Raw genomic sequence first — 18,185 nt, 5'->3', positions numbered from 1 at the left:
GCAACCAGTTTTCCCATCTGTTTTGACAATCCTCACCAGTCACTAATCCATCTTCACAGGTTCGCTCCACCCTCGCGTCTGATTTGAACTGCACATATTCAATGTGAAGGTGAATTCTATTTCTACTTGAATTGTCTCCATTCACTTTTTCTTTTTTTTTTTTCTGGTTTTTCAAGACAGGGTTTCTCTGTGTAGCCCTGGCTGCCCTGGAACTAGCTCTGTAGACCAGGCTGGCCTCAAACTCAGAGATTTGCCTGCCTTTGCCTCCCGAGTGCTGGGATTGAAGACATGTGCCACCACTGCCTAGCCAATCTTTCACTTTTAGTTATTTATCTGATCACGTGATTGTGTGTGTGTGTGTGTGTGTGTGTGAGAGAGAGAGAGAGAGAGAGAGAGAGAGAGAGAGAGAGAGGAGAGAGTCTAGATATGTACCCCTAGCTGGCCTGGAACTATATGTAGACCAGGCTGTCCAGGCTGGCCTCTCAAATACAAAGATCTACCTGTCTTTGCCTTCCAAGTACTAGAATATTTGATTCTTTTTTGAAACAGTGGCTTCCTTTTAGCTCAGGCTCCTTCTGAATGTAGGTAATACAGTTTTGTAGCACTTGATTTAAGCCTTTTATATCTTATCCATAATTTACCCTCTTCCCAAGGAACAGAAAAGGCCTCAGGTATCTATTGTCAAGACTCTGTTATTGGGCTGGAGAGTTGGCTTAGTGGGTAAGGGCACTTAGTGTTGTTGCAAAAGACTTGGGTCTATTCCCAGCACCCACATGGAGGCTCACCACCTCCTCAGGCACCAAGCACAGATATGGTGCACAGACGAAGACACATTAGAAAATAGAAGACTCCATTGTCAAGATAGATGCTGATGTCCCAACAGTGGAGGTAGGAGAGTGGATAGGAGAGGAAGAATCTTCCACCAAGCCTAGCGTGGTGGCGCACACCTTTAATTCCAGAACTCAGGAGGCAAATCTCTTAGTTCTAGGCCAGCCTGGTCTACAGAGTGAGTTCTAGGACAGCCAGAACTACACAGAGAGACCCTGTCTCTTAAACTTTTTTTCACCCCCATTTCTCCTCTGGTTATTTTTTAAAAGCACAATTTCCAAATATAAATTGCATATTATAAGTGTTTTGTTTTTTTTTTGTTGTTGTTGTTGTTTTTTTTGGTTTTTCGAGACAGGGTTTCTCTGTGGTTTTTTTGAAGCCTGTCCTGGAACTAGCTCTTGTAGACCAGGCTGGTCTCGAACTCACAGAGATCCGCCTGCCTCTGCCTCCCAAGTGCTGGGATTAAAGGTGTGCGCCACCACCCCCCGGCCATATTATAAGTGTTCTAAGCTTATGATAACCTCATGTCTTTTGTCATTGTTGTTATTGATGTTGGTGTGAGTGTGTGCATGTGTGTGTGTGTGTATGTGTAGATGTAGCAGCCCAGGCTGACTTCAAATTCTGGAACTCAATACGTGGCCAACAATGACCTTGAATTTCTGATCTTCCTTCCTCCACCTCCGGAGGGTTGCAGGTGTGAGCCACCATGCTCCACTTATGTGGTGCTGAGGATGGAACCTGGGACTGTGGTTCATGTTAGGCAAGCACTCTGCCAACCCTGATACATCTCCAGCCTTCATTTGTGCTTTGAGAAGGTCTCAGTCTGTGCCCAGGTTTGCCTACAATTCACAATGCAGCCTAGGCTGGCCTCAAACACCAGCACTACTCCTGCCCCAGCTGGGATTACAGATGTGAGCCTCCACTCTTGGCTGCCTTATGCGTTTCCTTTAAGTTTCCTGAGTATAGATTCTTGCCTAAATTTTCCCACAAGACTCCAAAAGGTTTTTAAGCCCTTTGCTGTATTTTTGTGCACATGGTTAACCCTAAGATAATTTCCCCATTCCTCCTCTCCTTAATTTGGTCAGTTGCATCATCTGATAGCTTCCAGAGAAAGTGACTATTTGTGCCAGTCTCCTCCTCCTCCTCCTCCTCCTCCTCCTCCTCCTTCTTCTCTCTCTCTCTCTCTCTCTCTCTTGCTCTCGCTCTTTCTCGCTCTCATCTTACTGTGCTCAGTCTGTCTCAAACTCCCAATCTTCCTGATTTAGCCTCCTGAGTGTTAGAGTTACAAACCACACCATGCCTGTAACAGTTGTTAATTACCGGTCTTTCCGCTCCAGCATGTAAGCTAGAGAACAGACATGTGTGTCTGTGTGTCTTTGGAGGTTGCCCTAGGCCTAGCACATAGTATACATTAAGCATATAGTATACATTAAGCATGTATTCATGGAATCGGGCTGAGACATTCGTTGACTTTACCCATTTCAGTACCATCTAACATCAAGGGATAAATCTTTGCAATAATTTCCCTTCTCAGACTGTCTCTTGGCTCTGTGTGTTCCATACCTGAACCCGAGCTTTGTCTGGGCACAGGACATAAACTCAGCAACTTGAGGATGTGCTTTGTTTTTCTCCAGCATGGCTCCCAGGACACCAGATCTATTTTTATCCAGTTGCACAGCAAGCCATTCTATGGCTATGGCCTGTTTTCTGCTCTCTGTCCCTGATATTTCTGCCTTTCCCTTTGTCCGAAGCTAATTAGTTGCTCTTTCCTCCATTTTCTGAGAACTCTGATCCCGTAGTTGGACAATAAAGTGGAGGTGGTGGGACGGGTGGAGCCGTAAAGATAAGCTTCCGATGACAAGCCTGTGAACAGGATCTTTTTTTTCCACTTTCTTCTTTTTATTTTTTTTCATTTTTTTATTGATTTATTAAAGATTTCTGTCTCTTCCCCGCCACCGCCTCCCATTTCCCTCCCCCTCCCCCAATCAAGTCCCCCTCCCTCGTCAGTCCAAAGAGCAATCAGGGTTCCCTGCCCTGTGGGAAGTCCAAGGACCGCCCACCTCCATCCAGGTCTAGTAGGGTGAGCATCCAAACTGCCTAGGCTCCCACAAAGCCAGTACGTGCAGTAGGATCAAAAACCCATTGCCATTGTTCTTGAGTTCTCAGTAGTCCTCATTGTCCGCTATGTTCAGCCAGTCTGGTTTTATCCCAGGCTTTTTCAGACCCAGGCCAGCTGGCCTTGGTGAGTTCCCAGTAGAACATCCCCATTGTCTCAGTGTGTGGGTGCACCCCTCGCAGTCCTGAGTTCCTTGCTCCTGCTCTCTCTCTTTCTGCTCCTGATTTGGACCTTGAGATTTCTGTCCGATGCTCCAATGTGGGTCTCTGTCTCTGTCTCCTTTCATCGCCTGATGAAGGTTAATATTCAGGAGGATGCCTATTTGTTTTTCTTTGGGTTCTCCTTCTTATTTAGCTTCTCTAGGATCACTAATTATAGGCTCAATGTCCTTTATTTATGGCTAGAAACCAAATATGAGTGAGTACATCCCATGTTCCTCTCTTTGGATCTGGCTTACCTCACTCAGGATAGTGTTTTCTATTTCCATCCATTTGCATGCAAAATTCAAAAAGTCCTTGTTTTTTACTGCTGAGTAGTACTCTAATATGTATATATTCCATACTTTCTTCATCCATTCTTCCATTGAAGGGCATCTCGGTTGTTTCCAGGTTCTGGCTATTACAAACAATGCTGCTATGAACATTGTTGAGCATATACTTTTGTTGTATGATAAGGCATCTCTTGGGTATATTCCCAAGAGTGGTATTGCTGGGTCCAGGGGTAGGTTGATCCCGAATTTCCTGAGAAACCACCACACTGCTTTCCAAAGTGGTTGCTCAAGTTTGCATTCCCACCAGCAATGGATGAGTGTACCCCTTTCTCCACAACTTCTCCAGCAAAGGCTATCATTGGTGTTTTTTATTTTAGCCATTCTGACAGGTGTAAGATGGTATCTTAAAGTTGTCTTGATTTGCATCTCCCTGATCGCTAAGGAAGTTGAGCATGACCTTAAGTGTCTTTTGGCCATTTGAACTTTTGGCCAATTGTTGAGAATTCTCTGTTCAGCTCAGTGCCCCATTTTATAATTGGGTTGATTAGCCTTTTATGGTCTAGTTTCTTGAGTTCTTTATATATTTTGGAGATCAGACCTTTGTCTGTTGCGGGGTTGGTGAAGATCTTCTCCCAGTCAGTGGGTTGCCTTTTCAATCTCAGGAGGTTCCATTTATTCAATGAGGCCCTTAATGTTTGTGCTGCTGGGGTTATACATAGGAAGTGGTCTCCTGTGCCCATATGTTGTAGAGTACTTTCCACTTTCTCTTCTATCAGGTTCAGTGTGTTAGGACTGATATTGAGGTCTTTAATCCATTTGGACTTGAGTTTTGTGCATGGTGATAGATATGGATCTATTTTCATTCTTCTACAGATTGACATCCAGTTTTGCCAGAACAATTTGTTGAAGATGCTCTCTTTTTTCCATTGTATACTTGTAGCTCCTTTATTGAAAATCAGGTGTTCATAGGTTTGTGGGTTAAAGTCAGGGTCTTCTATTCGATTCCATTGGTTGACTTCTCTGTTTTTATGCCAATACCAAGCTGTTTTCAATACTGTAGCTCTGTAATAGAGTTTGAAGTCAGGGATGGTAATGTCTCCAGTCGATCCTTTATTGTATAAGATTGTTTTGGCTATTCTGGGTTTTTTGTTTTTCCATATAAAGTTGATTATTGTCTTCTCCAGATCTGTGAAGAATTTTGATGGGATTTTGATGGGGATTGCATTGAATCTATAGATTGCTTTTGGTAGAATTGCCATTTTTACTATGTTGATCCTCCCAATCCAAGAGCAAGAGCAAGCACATTTTCTGGTGTCCTCTTCAATTTCTTTCTTCAAAGACTTAAAGTTCTTGTCAAATAGATCTTTCACTTCCTTGGTCAGAGGTACCCCAAGATATTTTATGCTATTTGTGGCTATTGTGAAAGGTGATGCTTCTCTGATTTCCCTCTCTGTATCCTTATCCTTAGTGTATAGGAAGGCAACTGATTTTTTGGAGTTGATCTTGTATCCTGCCACATTACTAAAGGTGTTTATCAGCTGTAAGAGTTCTTTGGTAGAATTTTTGGGGTCGCTTATGTATACTATCATATCATCTGCAAATAACGAAGGCTTGACTTCTTCCTTTCCAATACGAATATCCTTGATCCCCTTATGTTGTCTTATTGCTGTTGCTAGAACTTCAAGCACTATATTGAAGAGGTATGGAGAGAGTGGACTTCCTTGTCGTGTTCCTGACTTTAGTGGGATGGCTTTGAGTTTTTCTCCGTTTAATTTAATGTTAGCTGTCGGCTTGCTGTAAATAGCTTTTATTATATTTAGGTATGACCCATGTATCCCTAGTCTCTCCAAGACCTTTATCATAAAGGGGTGTTGAATTTTGTCAAATGCTTTTTCAGCATCTAATAAAATGATCATATGGTTTTTTTTTCTTTCAGTTTATTTATATGGTGGATTACATTGATAGATTTGCATATGTTGAACCAGCTCTGCATCTCTGGGATGAAGCCTACTTGATCATAATGGATAATTTTTCTAATGTGTTCTTGGATTTGGTTTGCCAGTATTTTATTGAGAATTTTTACATCGATAGTAAGATAGGCCTGTAATTCTCTTTCTTGGTTGGGTCTTTGTGTGGTTTTGGTATCAGGGTAACTGTAGCTTCATAAAAAGAATTTGGCAATGACTCTTCTGTTTCTATATTGTGAAATACATTAAGGAGCATAGGTATTAGCTCTTCTTGGAAGTTCTGGTAGAATTCTGCATTGAAACCGTCTGGTCCTGGGCTTTTTTTGGAAGGGAGATTTTTGATAACAGTTTCTAGTTCTTCGTGACTAACAGGTCTATTTAGATTGTTCACCTGGTCTTGGTTTAGCTTTGGTATATGGTACTTATCTAAAAAAAATGTCCATTTCTTTTGCATTTTCCAGTTTTGTGGCATACAGGCTTTTGTAGTAAGATCTAATGATTCTCTGAATTTCCTCTGTGTCTGTGGTTATGTCCCCCTTTTCATTTCTGATCTTATTTATTTGCGTGTTCTCTCTCTGTTGTTTAATTAGTTTGGATAGGGGTTTGTCAATCTTGTTGATTTTCTCCAAGAACCAACTTTTTGTTTCATTGATTCTTTGGACTGTTTTCTGTGTTTCTATTTTGTTGATTTCCGCCCTCAGTTTGATTATTTCCAGTCTTCTGCTCCTTCTGGGTGTGTCTGCTTCTTTTTTTCTAAAGCTTTCAGGTGTGCTGTTAAGTCCCCAATGTATGCTTTCAAAGGGCACTTAGTGCTATGAACTTTCCTCTTAGCACTGCTTTCATCGTGTCCCATAGGTTTGAGTATGTTGTCTCTTTATTTTCATTAAATTCAAGGAAGACTTTAATTTCTTTCTTAATTTCTTCCTTGACCCAGGTGTGGTTCAGTAGTTGACTGTTCAGTTTCCATGAGTTTGTCGGCTTTCTGGGGGTAGCATTGTTGTTGCCTTCTAACTTTAATCCGTGGTGATCTGATAAGACACAGGTGGACACTGATATTTTTTTGTATCTGTGGAGGTTTCCTTTGTTTCCGAGTATGTGGTCAATTTTCGAGAAGGTTCCATGAGCTGCAGAGAAGAAGGTATATTCTTTCCTATTTGGGCGGAGTGTTCTATAGATGTCTGTTAAGTCCATTTGCTTCATTACCCCTGATAATTCTCTTAATTCTCTATTAGGTTTCTGTCTGATTGACCTGTCCATTGGAGAGAGAGGTGTGTCGAAGTCTCCTACTACTAGTGTGTGTGGTTTGATGTCTGCCTTAAGTTCTAGTAATATTTCTTTTATATAAGTGGGTGCTTTTATATTAGGGGTGTAGATATTCAGGATTGAGACTTCATCCTGATGAATTGTTCCTGTTATGAGTATAAAGTGTCCATCTCAATCTCTTCTGATTGATTTTAGTTTGAAGTCAGTTTTGTTAGAAATTAGTATGGCCACACCTGCTTTTTTCTTAGGACCATTTGCTTGAAACACTTTTTCCCAACCCTTTACTCTGAGTAGATGCCTGTTTTTGTGGTTGAGATGTGTTTCTAGCAAACAGCAGAATGTTGGATCCTGTTTTCGTATCCAATCTCTTAGCCTGTGCCTTTTTATAGGTGAATTGAGACCCTTAATATTAAGTGATATTAATGACCAGTGGTTGTTTACTCCAGTTATTCTTATTGTTTTTGGTAGTAGAGTTTGCGTGTCTCCCTTCTTTGAGTTGTGCTGGTGAAGGGTCGCTAGATGCCTGAGTTATTGTAGGCAGTGTTGGCAATGTTGGATTCCTTGGGTTGCGATTTTCCTTCTATTACTTTCTGTAGGGCTGGATTTGTGGCTACGTATTGTTTAAATTTGTTCTTATCCTAGAATGTCTTGTTTTCTCCATTGATAGTGAACAATAGCTTGGCTGGGTATAGTAGTTTGGGTTTGCATTCATGGTCTCTTAGTGTCTGCAGTACCTCTATCCAGGACCTTCTGGTTTTCATGGTTTGCATAGAGAAGTCAGGTGTAAGTCTGACTGGTTTACCTTTTTAAGTTACTTGGCCTTTTTCCTTTGCAGCTCTTTATATATATATATATATATATATATATATATATATATATATATATGTATTTGGTTTTTCGAGACAGGGTTTCTCTGTGGTTTTGGAGCCTGTCCTGGAACTAGCTCTTGTAGACCAGGCTGGTCTCGAACTCACAGAGATCCGCCTGCCTCTGCCTCCCAAGTGCTGGGATTAAAGGCGTGCGCCACCACCGCCCGGCTTTTACAGCTCTTAATATTCTTTCTTTAACCTGTATATTTTGTGTTTTGATTATTATATGGCGAGGGGATGTTTTTCTTTGATCCAGTCTGTTTGGTGTTCTGTATGCTTCTTGAATATTTAAAGGAATATCTTTCTTTATGTTGGGAAAGTTTTCTTCCATAATTTTGTTAAAAATATTTTCTGGGCCTTTGAGCTGTGACTCTTCTCCTTCTTCTATTCCTATTATTTTTAGGTTTGGTCTTTTTATTGTGTCCCATATTTCCTGAATGTTTTGTGATGAGAATTTGTTGGCTCTGCTGTTTTCTTTGATCAGTGTGTTTATTTTCTCTATGGTGTCCTCAGAATCTGAGATTCTTTCTTCTATCTCTTGTATTCTATTGATTATGCTTGTTTCTATAGACTCTGATCGTTGACCTAGATTTTCCATATCCAGCTGGTCCTCAGTTTGTGTTTTCTTCCTTACTTCCATTTCAGTTTTCAATTCTTGAACTGTTTCCATTACCTGTTTGATCATTTTTTCTTGGTTTCCCAGGGTATCATGTACATATTTACTCATTTCTTTAAACTTTCTGTTATACTTCCCATCCATTTCTATAAGGGTGTTTTTTACATGTTGTTTAAGGGACTATTGCTTTCATAAAGTCAATTTTTTCCACTTCTTATATGTTAGGGTGTTGAAGTCCTTCTGTTGTAAGATCGTTGGGTTCTGGTGTTTTCATGTTGTTTTTCAGATTATTGGGCGAATTCTTGCCTTGGCGCCTGCCCATCTCCTCCTATCGATGCTATCTAATGGGTCTTTTAAAACCGGATCAGGTTTCCCTGCTGGCCAGGGGCTTCTCTTACAAAATGCCCTCGCTCTGTTTCCTGGCTCCTGCCGGGGGCCAAGATTCCTCTCACCCCTCAGAAGAGTCTTCAGGAATAGGACCAGGCTCCCCGTTTGCCAGGGACCTTGCCAACAAAAGGCTACCTCTTTGATTTAATTGTAGTGGGGCGTCTACGGCCGCCTGCGTCTGCCCGAACAGGATCTTTTCATGCATTCATTTGAAAAATGTAAAGAGTTTTATTTACATGTGTATGAGTGTTTTACTTGTGTGCATGTATGTGCAGCACATGGGTGCTGTGCCCACAGTGCCCAGGGAGAGAGTGTTGGACCCTTTGGAACCAGAGTTACAGATGGTCAAGAGCCAGATTCTCTGCAAAACCAACAAGTGCTCCTAACCCCTGAGTCATCCCTCCGGCACTCAACTAGTGCTCCTAACCCCTGAGTCATTCCTCCAACACTCAACTAGTGCTCCTAACACTGAGTCATCCCTCCAGCACTCAACTAGTGCTCCTAACACTGAGTCATCCCTCCAGCACTCAAACTAGTGCTCCTAACCCCCAGTCATCCCACCAGGGCTCCAACTAGTGCTCCTAACACTGAGTCATCTCTCCAACACTCCAACTTGTGCTCCTAACCCCTGAGTCATTCCTCCAGCACTCAACTAGTGCTCCTAACCATCGACTCATCCCTCCAGCACTCAACTAGTGCTCCTAACCATCGACTCATCCCTCCAGCACTCCAACTAGTGCTCCTAACTCTCAGTCATCCCACCAGGACTCCAACTCGTGATCCTAACACGGAGTCATCCCTCTAGCACTCAACTAGTGCTCCTAACACTGAGTCATCCCTCCAGCACTCAACTAGTGCTCCTAACACTGAGTCATCCCTCCAACACTCCAATTAGTGCTCCTAACACTGAGTCATCCCTCCAACACTCCAATTAGTGCTCCTAACCACGAGTAATTCCTCCAGCACTCTATTATTATTATTTTATTTTGAGGCAGGATTTCTCTGTATATCCTAGGCTGGTCTTGAATTTATGTAACCCTAGCTGTCCTCAACCTTTTGATCCTGTCTCAGTTTTCTTTTTTCCTATTCTTTTTTCTTTTTTGTTTTTTCAAGACAAGAGTTTCTCTGTAGTTTTAGAGCCTGTCCTGGAACTAGCTCTTGTAGCCCAGGCTGGCCTCAAATTCACAGAGATCCGCCTGCCTGTGCCTCCTGAGTGCTAGGATTAAAAAAAAAAGGCGTGCGCCACCACCGCCTGGGCCTGTCTCAGTTTTCTATATGCTGGGATTACAAATGTGCGTGGCCATGCCTGCCTTTCTTTGGTTATAAGATCTTGTTGCTGATGAACCATGCTGATAGCATTTTCTGACTTATTATGGTGCAGGCCGTGCACTATGCATGTTCCCGATCGTCTAACCCTTTGCTCAGTTCTTTGCAATGGAACTACTCCGCTACCCCATCTACCAACTCCAAACTGCCGAAGCCAGGCTGTGACTCAGACAGCCTGACCTCAGAGCCACTCTACTCAGAGGGACATTCAGCTCTGGACTTCCTCATTTGCCAATGCAAGCTCTGCTTGGGGTAGCGAGAGCCTTTCCATTTATTCAGTGAAGCTTGCAAAAATCATTTCAGTGGCAAGTTTTGTTTTGTTTTCTTTTTTGAGGGGCTTTTTTATTTTTGAGACAGGGTTTCTCTGTATAGCTTTGGAGCCTGGCCTAGAACTCGCTTTGTAGACCAGGCCAGCTTTGAACTCACAGAGATCTGCCTGCCTCTGCCTCCCAAGTGTTGGGATTAAAGGCATGCACCACCACCGCCCATCTGTGACAAGTTTGTAAGAACATAAACTCAGGGGCTGGAGGTAGGGCTCAGCTGTTAAGAGCACCAGTTGTTCTTCCCAGGGACTGGAGTTCAAATTCAGTCCCCACATGGTGGTTCACCACCATCTGAAATTCCACTTCTGACGCCCTCTTCTGATATCTTCGGGCACTGCATCCATGTGGTGTACAGATACACATGCAGATAAAACACTCATATATAAAAAAGAACCTAAATGCAAAAAGCAGTATTTACTTTCTCCCCTAGACCTGTGTCTACGTGAGACCATCATTTGAAGATTCCCCTGAGCTAAGGTATTGTCATCTCTTTCAGAGACTCCTTCTTGGGCACAAGATCAAGACAGCATTTGCCCTTGTATGGGAAATGACCTACATACACATCAGGAAATACAGATTCTGACCAATCGTCAGCTTTCTCTTCACTGGTTGGGTGAGTTCTTTTCCCGAGTTGTCAGGTGCATTCTCCCAAGACCACAGACACCTGTGAAGTCTCTACGGCACGTGCTGACTGCCCTTCACATGCAGATGTGCCCAGCTTTCTAGTTAGCCAGGAGGTCTATTTGCTTATTTGTTTAGACAAGTTCATGCTCTGTAGCTCAGACTGGCCTGCAACTGCAACTGCAACTCGACTAGCCTGGCCTTGAATTAACAGAGCCCCTCCTGCTTCTGCCTTCAACAGGCTAGAACTAAGAGTGTGCATTGCTATACCCAGGCCCCCATTTTAGTTGGAAAGTTCTTGCTATGTTCCCCAGATTGGCACTGAACTTATGATTCCCGTGTAGCTGAGATAACAGGTCCACAAAAATCTCACCTGTCTGGGTTTTGTGTGTTTAATAACCTTTTCTGCTTAAGTTAACCAAGATGGACATATTTCTGGGAGTTAAGAGCTTCTGAGTGGATTTCATGTGTCCCTGATACCTTTTTTTTTTGTCTTTGTATCTTTCCAGTAGTGTTACTTTTCATTTTGTTTTTGTTTTTTGTTTGTTTGTTTTTGTTTGCTTCTTTTCTTTTCTTTTCTTTCTTTCTTTCTTTTTTTTTACAAAGCTACTTTTAATACTTTGGGGTGTGCCCCACAGGAATAAAAAACACTGGGAAGGGGTAACCCCCTCACCCCCAGGAGTGGCCCAGGGGTAGAGAGGCTACCTGAGGGGAAGGAAGCACAAAAGGAACCCGCTGCAGACTCAGGGCAAAGGGAATGCCATCAGTGCTGGGACCTGTGAGCACTACAGGAAGAAACTCGAGCATGGTGGGACTGGCTCCAGGCACATAGGCGTAGGGCAAGAGGGTTGGACATGAAGCCACAAAGCTACTTGGGTTCCTCCTTCTTCTTGTTTGCCTTTTTCTGCTTCTGCTGCATGATCTCTGAGTACCTCTGCTTGCGGGCGGCAGCAGAAAGCCCATCATCTTGGCTCTTTCCCTTAACCGAGTCGCTCTGCTTCTTCATGTTCTTCTGGTGGGCAAGCTCTCGCTGGTTACCGCGGGTCCTGGCACGACAGAGGCTCCAACCTGCCTCCGTTGCGTACCCTCGTTCTGGCCGACCTGTTTGCTTGTTTTCAAGACAAGGTCTCACTATGTAGTTCTGGCCATCCTGGAGCTCACTATGTAAACCAGGCTAGCCTCGAACCCGCAGAGATCCACTTGTCTCTGCCACTTGAGTGCTGGGATTAAAGGCGTGCACCACTATGCCCAGCTAGATCTGTTTTTCTTATAAAAGGATTCTGAAAGTAATATAATCATCATTATTATTTTGGCTCTTGTTTCAATAACCTAATTCATTCAGCGAGCAATGAATCCTCGTATGCTGGCTGGAAATGTAGGGGAAAATAGGACCAGGTCCTTGTTCTTTGTGTTTTTTCTTACTCTGGGACAGATGTATCAGCAAGTACATTCTAAGGCATGGTGAGATGGGGTTAAAGAGGCTGGGTGGGCCCAACTGCAGAGGCAAGTCAGTAAGACATCAGAAAATGCTCTGCAGCACAGATGTCCATTTGGGGCTGGACTTAGAAAGGTAAGAAGGGCCAGGTGCAGTGGTGCACACTTTTAATCCCAGCACTCAGGAGGCAGAGGCAGGTGGATCTCTGTGAGTTCAAGGCCAACATGATCTACTTGGAGAGTTCTAAGCTAGCCAGGGCTATATAGTGAGATTATGAAAAAAAGTAATAAAGAAAGAAAAGAAGAGTAAGAAGGAACAGGGGCCTTACAAGTGGACAGGGAGGGCAAATGATAACAGAAAGAGTAGCCCGCTGAGGGACATGATGGGAAATGGAATGTCTTTCGGGAAAAGGCAAGGATAGATAGGTAAGGCTAAAGTAGGAAGTCCAAGGTAATCAGATCTGAGCATGGGAAGAGCCTTGATGAAAGACTTTAGACTTTGCTCCCTAGGTTATAGGGAGAGTGACACCATCAGATCTGTACTTCGCTTATGTGAGTGACTGGTCACAGGTGAGGGGCAGGTGTGACATCGGATAACTGCAGTAGTTCAGGGTGGAGACGGCAAAGCTATGACTGAGGCAAAGAGTGGGAATAAAGACAAAAGAGGGTTTTGACAGGTTTACAAATCCTATTCAAAGCTGGATGGCGCATGCCTTTAGTCCCAGCACTTGGAAAGCAGAGGCAGGCAGATCTCTGTGAGTTCGAGGCCAACCTGGTCTACAAGAGCTAGTTCCAGGACAAGCACCAATAACTACAGAGAAACCTTGTCTCAAAAAAAAAAAAAAAGCTGGACGAGGCAATCTAGTAGGAAGAAAAGGGTCCCAAGTGCAGGCAAAGTCAGAGACACCCCCACTCGCACTGTTGGGAGTCCCATAAGAACACCAAGCTACACAACCATAACAGACATGCAGAGGACCTAACTCAGATCCATACAGGGTTGTGACTGACACTTCTGTCTCTATGAGTCCCTATGAGCCCTGCTTAGTTGATTCTGTGGTCTGTGTCCACATGGTGTCCTTGACTCCTCTGGCTCCTACAATCCTCCCCAGCTTCTGTGGGGATCCCCTGGATCTGCCTCGTGTTTGGCTGTGGGTCTCTGCATCTGTTTCCATCAGTTGCTGAGTGACGCCTCTCTGATAACAATTGGATGAAATGCCGATCTGTGAATATAGCAGAGTATCATTAGGAACACTTGGAATCATTTAATTGACTTTTTTGTTTGTTTTGTTTTTTGAGACAGGGTTTATCTGTGTAGCTTTGGAACCTGTCCTGGAACTTGCTTTGCCTGCTTCTGCCTCCGAGTGTTGGGATTAAAGGCATGCGCCACCACCACAAATATTTTGTGTCTAGGTTGATGCCCCAGTCCCACAGCTTGGAGCCTTGCCAGGCTGTAGAAGATGGCCAGTTCAGGCTCCATATCCCCGTTACAAGGAGTCTTCCCTAGGGTCACTCGTGTAGATTCCAGGGAGTTTCCACTGCACTAGGTGTCCACATTATTCCCCAAATGCCCCTTCCATTCTAGTCTCTCCCAGGACTCTCTGCCTCTATCCCAGCTGCCCTGCCCCCACTCCTCCTGCTCCCATACCTGCCCCAGTTCTCCCACAAAATCTATTCTATTTCCCCTTCCTAGGAAGATCCATGTGTGCCCCCTTGAGCCCTCCGTGTTATTTAGCCTCTCTGGCTCTCTGGATTGTAGCATGATTATCCTTTACTTAACAGCTAATGTCCACTTCTAAGTGAGTACATACCATTGATAGTATCTGTGCTGACCCTGCCCTTAGGGTCCTGACAGGATATGTCCTCGGCTGCAGCCACTAAGAGCACCTCCTGTGCACATGCTGTGTTCCCCTTTAAAAGGTGAACTTCGCCCACCTTCTGTCTGTTTCCCTCCTCCCTCCCTCCCTCCCTCCCTCCCTCCCTCTCTCTCCCTCTCCCTCCCTCTCCCCCTCTTCTGCCCCTCTTGTCCCCAGGGACTAGTTTCTACCTCCTTCTCTGCCCTTTCTCTCTCCTCTTTCAATAAGCCTCCCAGGTGAGTCTTGTTGCATGGCATGACTTCTCTTCGTGGTGTTTCTTAAATTACAGCAACCATGTTTGTCTTTCTGGGTCTGGGTTGCCTCACTCAGGATGATTTTTTTCTTGCTCCATGCATTTACCTGTAAATTCATGATGTCATTGTTTTTAACAGCTGAGTAAAATATGTAAATGTAGCACATTTTCTCTGTTTTTCAGTTGAGAAACATCTAGATTTCCAGTTTCTGGCTATTATGAATAAAGTTACTATGAACATAATTGAGCAAGTGTCCGTGTGGTAGGATGGACCATCTTTTGCATATATGCCCAAGAATGGTATAGCTGGGTCTTGAGGTAGATTCATTTCCAATTTTTCTGAAGAACCACCATATTGATTTCCATAGTGACTGTATAATTTTGCACTCCTACCAACAATACAAGAAGGTTTCCCATGCTCCTCATCTTCACCAGCATGAGCTGTCACATGTGTTTTTTATGTTAGCCGTTCTGATAGGTAAGATGGAATCTCAAAGTAGTTTTGATTTGCATTTCCCTGATGACTAAGGATGTTGAACATTTCTTTGTTTCTCAGTCATTTGATATTCCTCTGTTGAGAATTCTTTATTTAAATCTGTCCCCCATCTAATTTTAATTGGATTATTTGGTTTGTTGATGTCTAGTTTCTTGAGTTCTCTTTATATTTTGAATATTAGTCCTCTGTCAGATGTTGGTGAAAATCTTTCCCCATTCTCTTTTGTCCTATTGGCAGTGTCCTTTGCCTTACAGGAGCTTCTCCGTTTCATGAGCTTATCAAGTATTTGAAAGTATATCAGGGCTACCGTCGCGTGGGACAGATGGTCCCATTTTCATATTTGTGTGAGTTCGCCTGCTCCCTGGAGGCTGCCCTTCGACAGGTAGGCTGAAGCAGGGGAAACTCAGAGTTTGTTGTGCTGCCTGACTCAGGGACTGGAGAAGGAGGTCACTGGCCATGATTCTGGGTGACCCCTGCATCGCAGAGACTCATTTTGTATCCCACAATGGCTATCTCCCCTGTTGTAACACGCTGTCCAACCTCCAGAGGCCAGCCCTGCAAGTTTTCCCAGTTCGGTGTCAGGAACTGTCCCTGTCCAGATCACATGGGTTTTGTGAGGCCATGCTCGATCCTCTCCGGACTCTGAACCCTGTCCAGTGTCCTCGTCCTTCCTTCCATTCTCTTATGATGCCCGACTCTCAGAAACATGCTTAGGCTTTCCTTGCAGGGGTTCTGTCCTCACACGGATACTTTCTCACAGATGTAGACAGGAGACCACCGTGAGGAGTTTAATGATGATGAGAGCTGGGAACAACAGGAACCCAAGCGAGGGCCGACTGAGGCAGAGCCATCTCTCAGTCTCTTAACAGCTGGGTTTTGTTTGTTTGCTTTGTTTTTTATCTCAGTCATATTTTGTTTTGGGGGCTTTTATCAAAGTCTAGCCCTCTCTTCCAAAGATCTGGACAAGTCCGTGGCAAAGCTCCCGCCTCTGCGTGTTTAACAAGAATTCATACTGTGTCGTCAGGCTCCGTTCAAGACGTCAGGACATTCATAACCTAGAACCACACTGACAAATTGCTGTATTCTGCCTCAATTATTGTCCTCAACAGCAGGCTGGAGAGCTGACTCAGTGGTTAAAAAGCATTTGCTCCCAGCTGGGTAGCACACCCTTAATCCCAGCACTCAGGAGACAGAGGCAGGCAGATATATGTGAGTTCGAGGCCAGCCTGGTCTACACAGTGGGTTCAGGACAGGCTCCAAAGCTACAGAGAAACCTTGTCTTGAAAAACCAAAAAAAAAAAAAAAAAGGAAAAGAAAAAAAGAAAGAACATTTGCTCCCATAAGTACTAACCACATCCAGACCCAGCCCTGTTTAGTTTCCAAGATCAGGCAGGTTCAGGTTACTTATTTATTTATAGATGATATTTATTTATTTATAAATATTAAAAAAGAAAAGAACATTTGCTCCTTCAACCAGATGTGGTGGCATTTGCCTTTAATCCTAGCACTTGGGAGGCAGAGGTAGGCGGATCTCTGTGAGTTCAAAGCTAGCCTGGTCTGCAAGCCAAACAGCTCTAGGGTCAGCCAAGGCTACATAAAAATACCAAACAAACAAGCCTTAAACAAACAAGAGAAATCAGGCATTTAGGCTGAATGACTCGGAGGAAGAGATCTTCCTGATGATGAGACAGAATGAGAATGAAGTGGGGGCAGCCAAGGGCCATTTGTGGTAGTTGCTTCCAGGCAGAGGAACAAGGGCAGAGCATTTTATAGCGTGTGTGTCTAGGTCCAGGAGACTAAGAAGTCAGAGTTATCTGTCGTTCTCACTTTCCCTCTGTGCATGTGTGGCTTGCTGGAGGGGCTCTCTTCAGTCAACCATTTGTGCAAACCAGGAGGCTGCATGAGAGAGAGCTGAGCTCTCTGTTGACTTCATCAAAGACCTGTAATGCTTTAACGACCAAGAATCATAATTATTATATTACAATCTTGTCCTTTCATTTTTTTATTATTGAGATGGAATTCACATAACATGTAATTAGTCATTTTTAAAGTTATAGTCCAAGTGGCATTCAGTGCATTCTCCATGTTGTGAAATCAGCTCCTCTCAGGTTTCAAAACATGCTTTAGACTCTAGCTCAGAATGAAAGCCCTGCTCTTCTGTCTGATTTTTTATGTTGATTTTGCAGTGTTCGAGACTGAGCCCAAGGCATCACACATGCTAAACATTTGCTAGACATCACACATGCTAGGTACTCAACCATGGAGATACCTCCCCAGCCCCATAGTTTTCTTTTCTTTTTTTTTTTAAAGATTTTTATTTATTAATTATGTATACAGTTTTCCCTGCTGCAGGCCAGAAGAGTGCACCAAATCTTATTACAGATGGTTGTGAGCCACCATATGGTTGCTGGGAATTGAACTCAGGACCTCTGGAAGAACAGTCAGCGCTCTTAACCTCTGAGCCATCTCTCCAGCCCCATAGTTTTCTTTTTAAAGTATTTTAAAATGTGTTATTAGTGTGTTTGTGTGCACATGTGCCCCACCCTGTGTTTGCCATGGCGCACATGTGGAAGCCAGAAGACAACTCAGTTCTCCCTCCCACTTGGGTCCCAGGGATGCAGAAGTGGAATTCAGGTTCTCAGGCTTGCTCAGCCAGAGCTTTCAACGGCTGAGCCATCTCTTTAGCTCCCTCATGGTGCTCAATAGAAATTTATGCTGCCACTTTTTTAGTGGTGGTGGGGCGACAGGGTCCCACCATGTAACTCTGGCTGGCCCAGAACTCACTCTGTAGACCAGGCTGGCCCAGAACTCACTCTGTAGACCAGGCTGGCCTGAAACTCACAGGGATCCACATCTACCTGCTGCAGCCTCCCAAGGACAGCGATTAAAAGCGTGTGCCACTATGCCTCTGCTCTCGAAATAGAATCCTCCCTCCCAATCTATCTAATTTTGTTCTTTCCATTTCCAGCTGTTGTGTACCAGTTCCTATGATTCATCTGTGTGTTGATTCAACAGATGTTTATCAAGTACCTGCACACAACACCTGGGTACTGTGGTAGGTAAATCCTAAGGACACAGGAACAACAATGTCGAATAGGACCGTGTGTCCAGGGAACACGAAGCTAGTAGGGTTTTAGATACTGAGCATGTGACTGACAGTCAGTTAAATTATGAGATATGCTGGCAGGGAGGTAGCTCAGTTGACAGAGTGCCTGCCTTGCGTGCATGAAGCCCTGGGTTTGATCACCAGCCCTCGCAAACTGGCTGTGGTAGGGTATGCCTATAACCCCAGCATTTCGGAGGTGGGGCAGGAGGAGGACAGGTTTAAGGTCATATTTGGCCA

The 18,185-nt window shown here is 43.9% G+C and overlaps 2 protein-coding genes across 6 annotated transcripts in view; one reads left to right on the top strand and one right to left on the bottom strand.

Moving 5' to 3' along the window:
* LOC121453846 (micronuclear linker histone polyprotein-like) overlaps positions 1–18,185 on the top strand; it is a 50,286-nt gene that overhangs the window by 2,073 nt on the left and 30,028 nt on the right. For 2 of the 5 annotated variants that reach the window (XM_041660788.1, XM_041660787.1), the window contains exons 2-3: positions 60–109; positions 10,682–10,798. The gene's annotated coding sequence lies outside the window, so the exon portion shown is untranslated. Of the gene's footprint in view, positions 1–59; positions 110–10,681; positions 10,799–15,096; positions 15,225–18,185 lie in introns of all 5 variants that reach the window. The other 3 variants (XM_041660790.1, XM_041660791.1, XM_041660789.1) reach the window with 3 other exon arrangements.
* On the bottom strand, positions 11,590–11,845 carry LOC121453848 (small EDRK-rich factor 2-like). The gene has a single exon (XM_041660794.1). It carries the CDS (start codon positions 11,810–11,812, stop codon positions 11,675–11,677), a length of 138 nt encoding a protein of 45 aa, XP_041516728.1. The 5' UTR covers positions 11,813–11,845; the 3' UTR covers positions 11,590–11,674.

Source organism: Microtus oregoni, unplaced genomic scaffold, assembly GCF_018167655.1.
Source record: "Microtus oregoni isolate MIOR12 unplaced genomic scaffold, Mior012 000012F_ref0000307, whole genome shotgun sequence".
In the NCBI taxonomy this organism is placed as follows: domain Eukaryota; kingdom Metazoa; phylum Chordata; class Mammalia; order Rodentia; family Cricetidae; genus Microtus; species Microtus oregoni.
The sequence above is the reverse complement of the archived record's forward strand: the minus strand, read 5'-3'. Positions and strand labels throughout refer to the sequence as shown.

Bases quoted from the DNA above. Each gene is read 5' to 3' on its own strand.
- LOC121453848 (XM_041660794.1), bottom strand. From the start codon at position 11,812: ATGAAGAAGCAGAGCGACTCGGTTAAGGGAAAGAGCCAAGATGATGGG.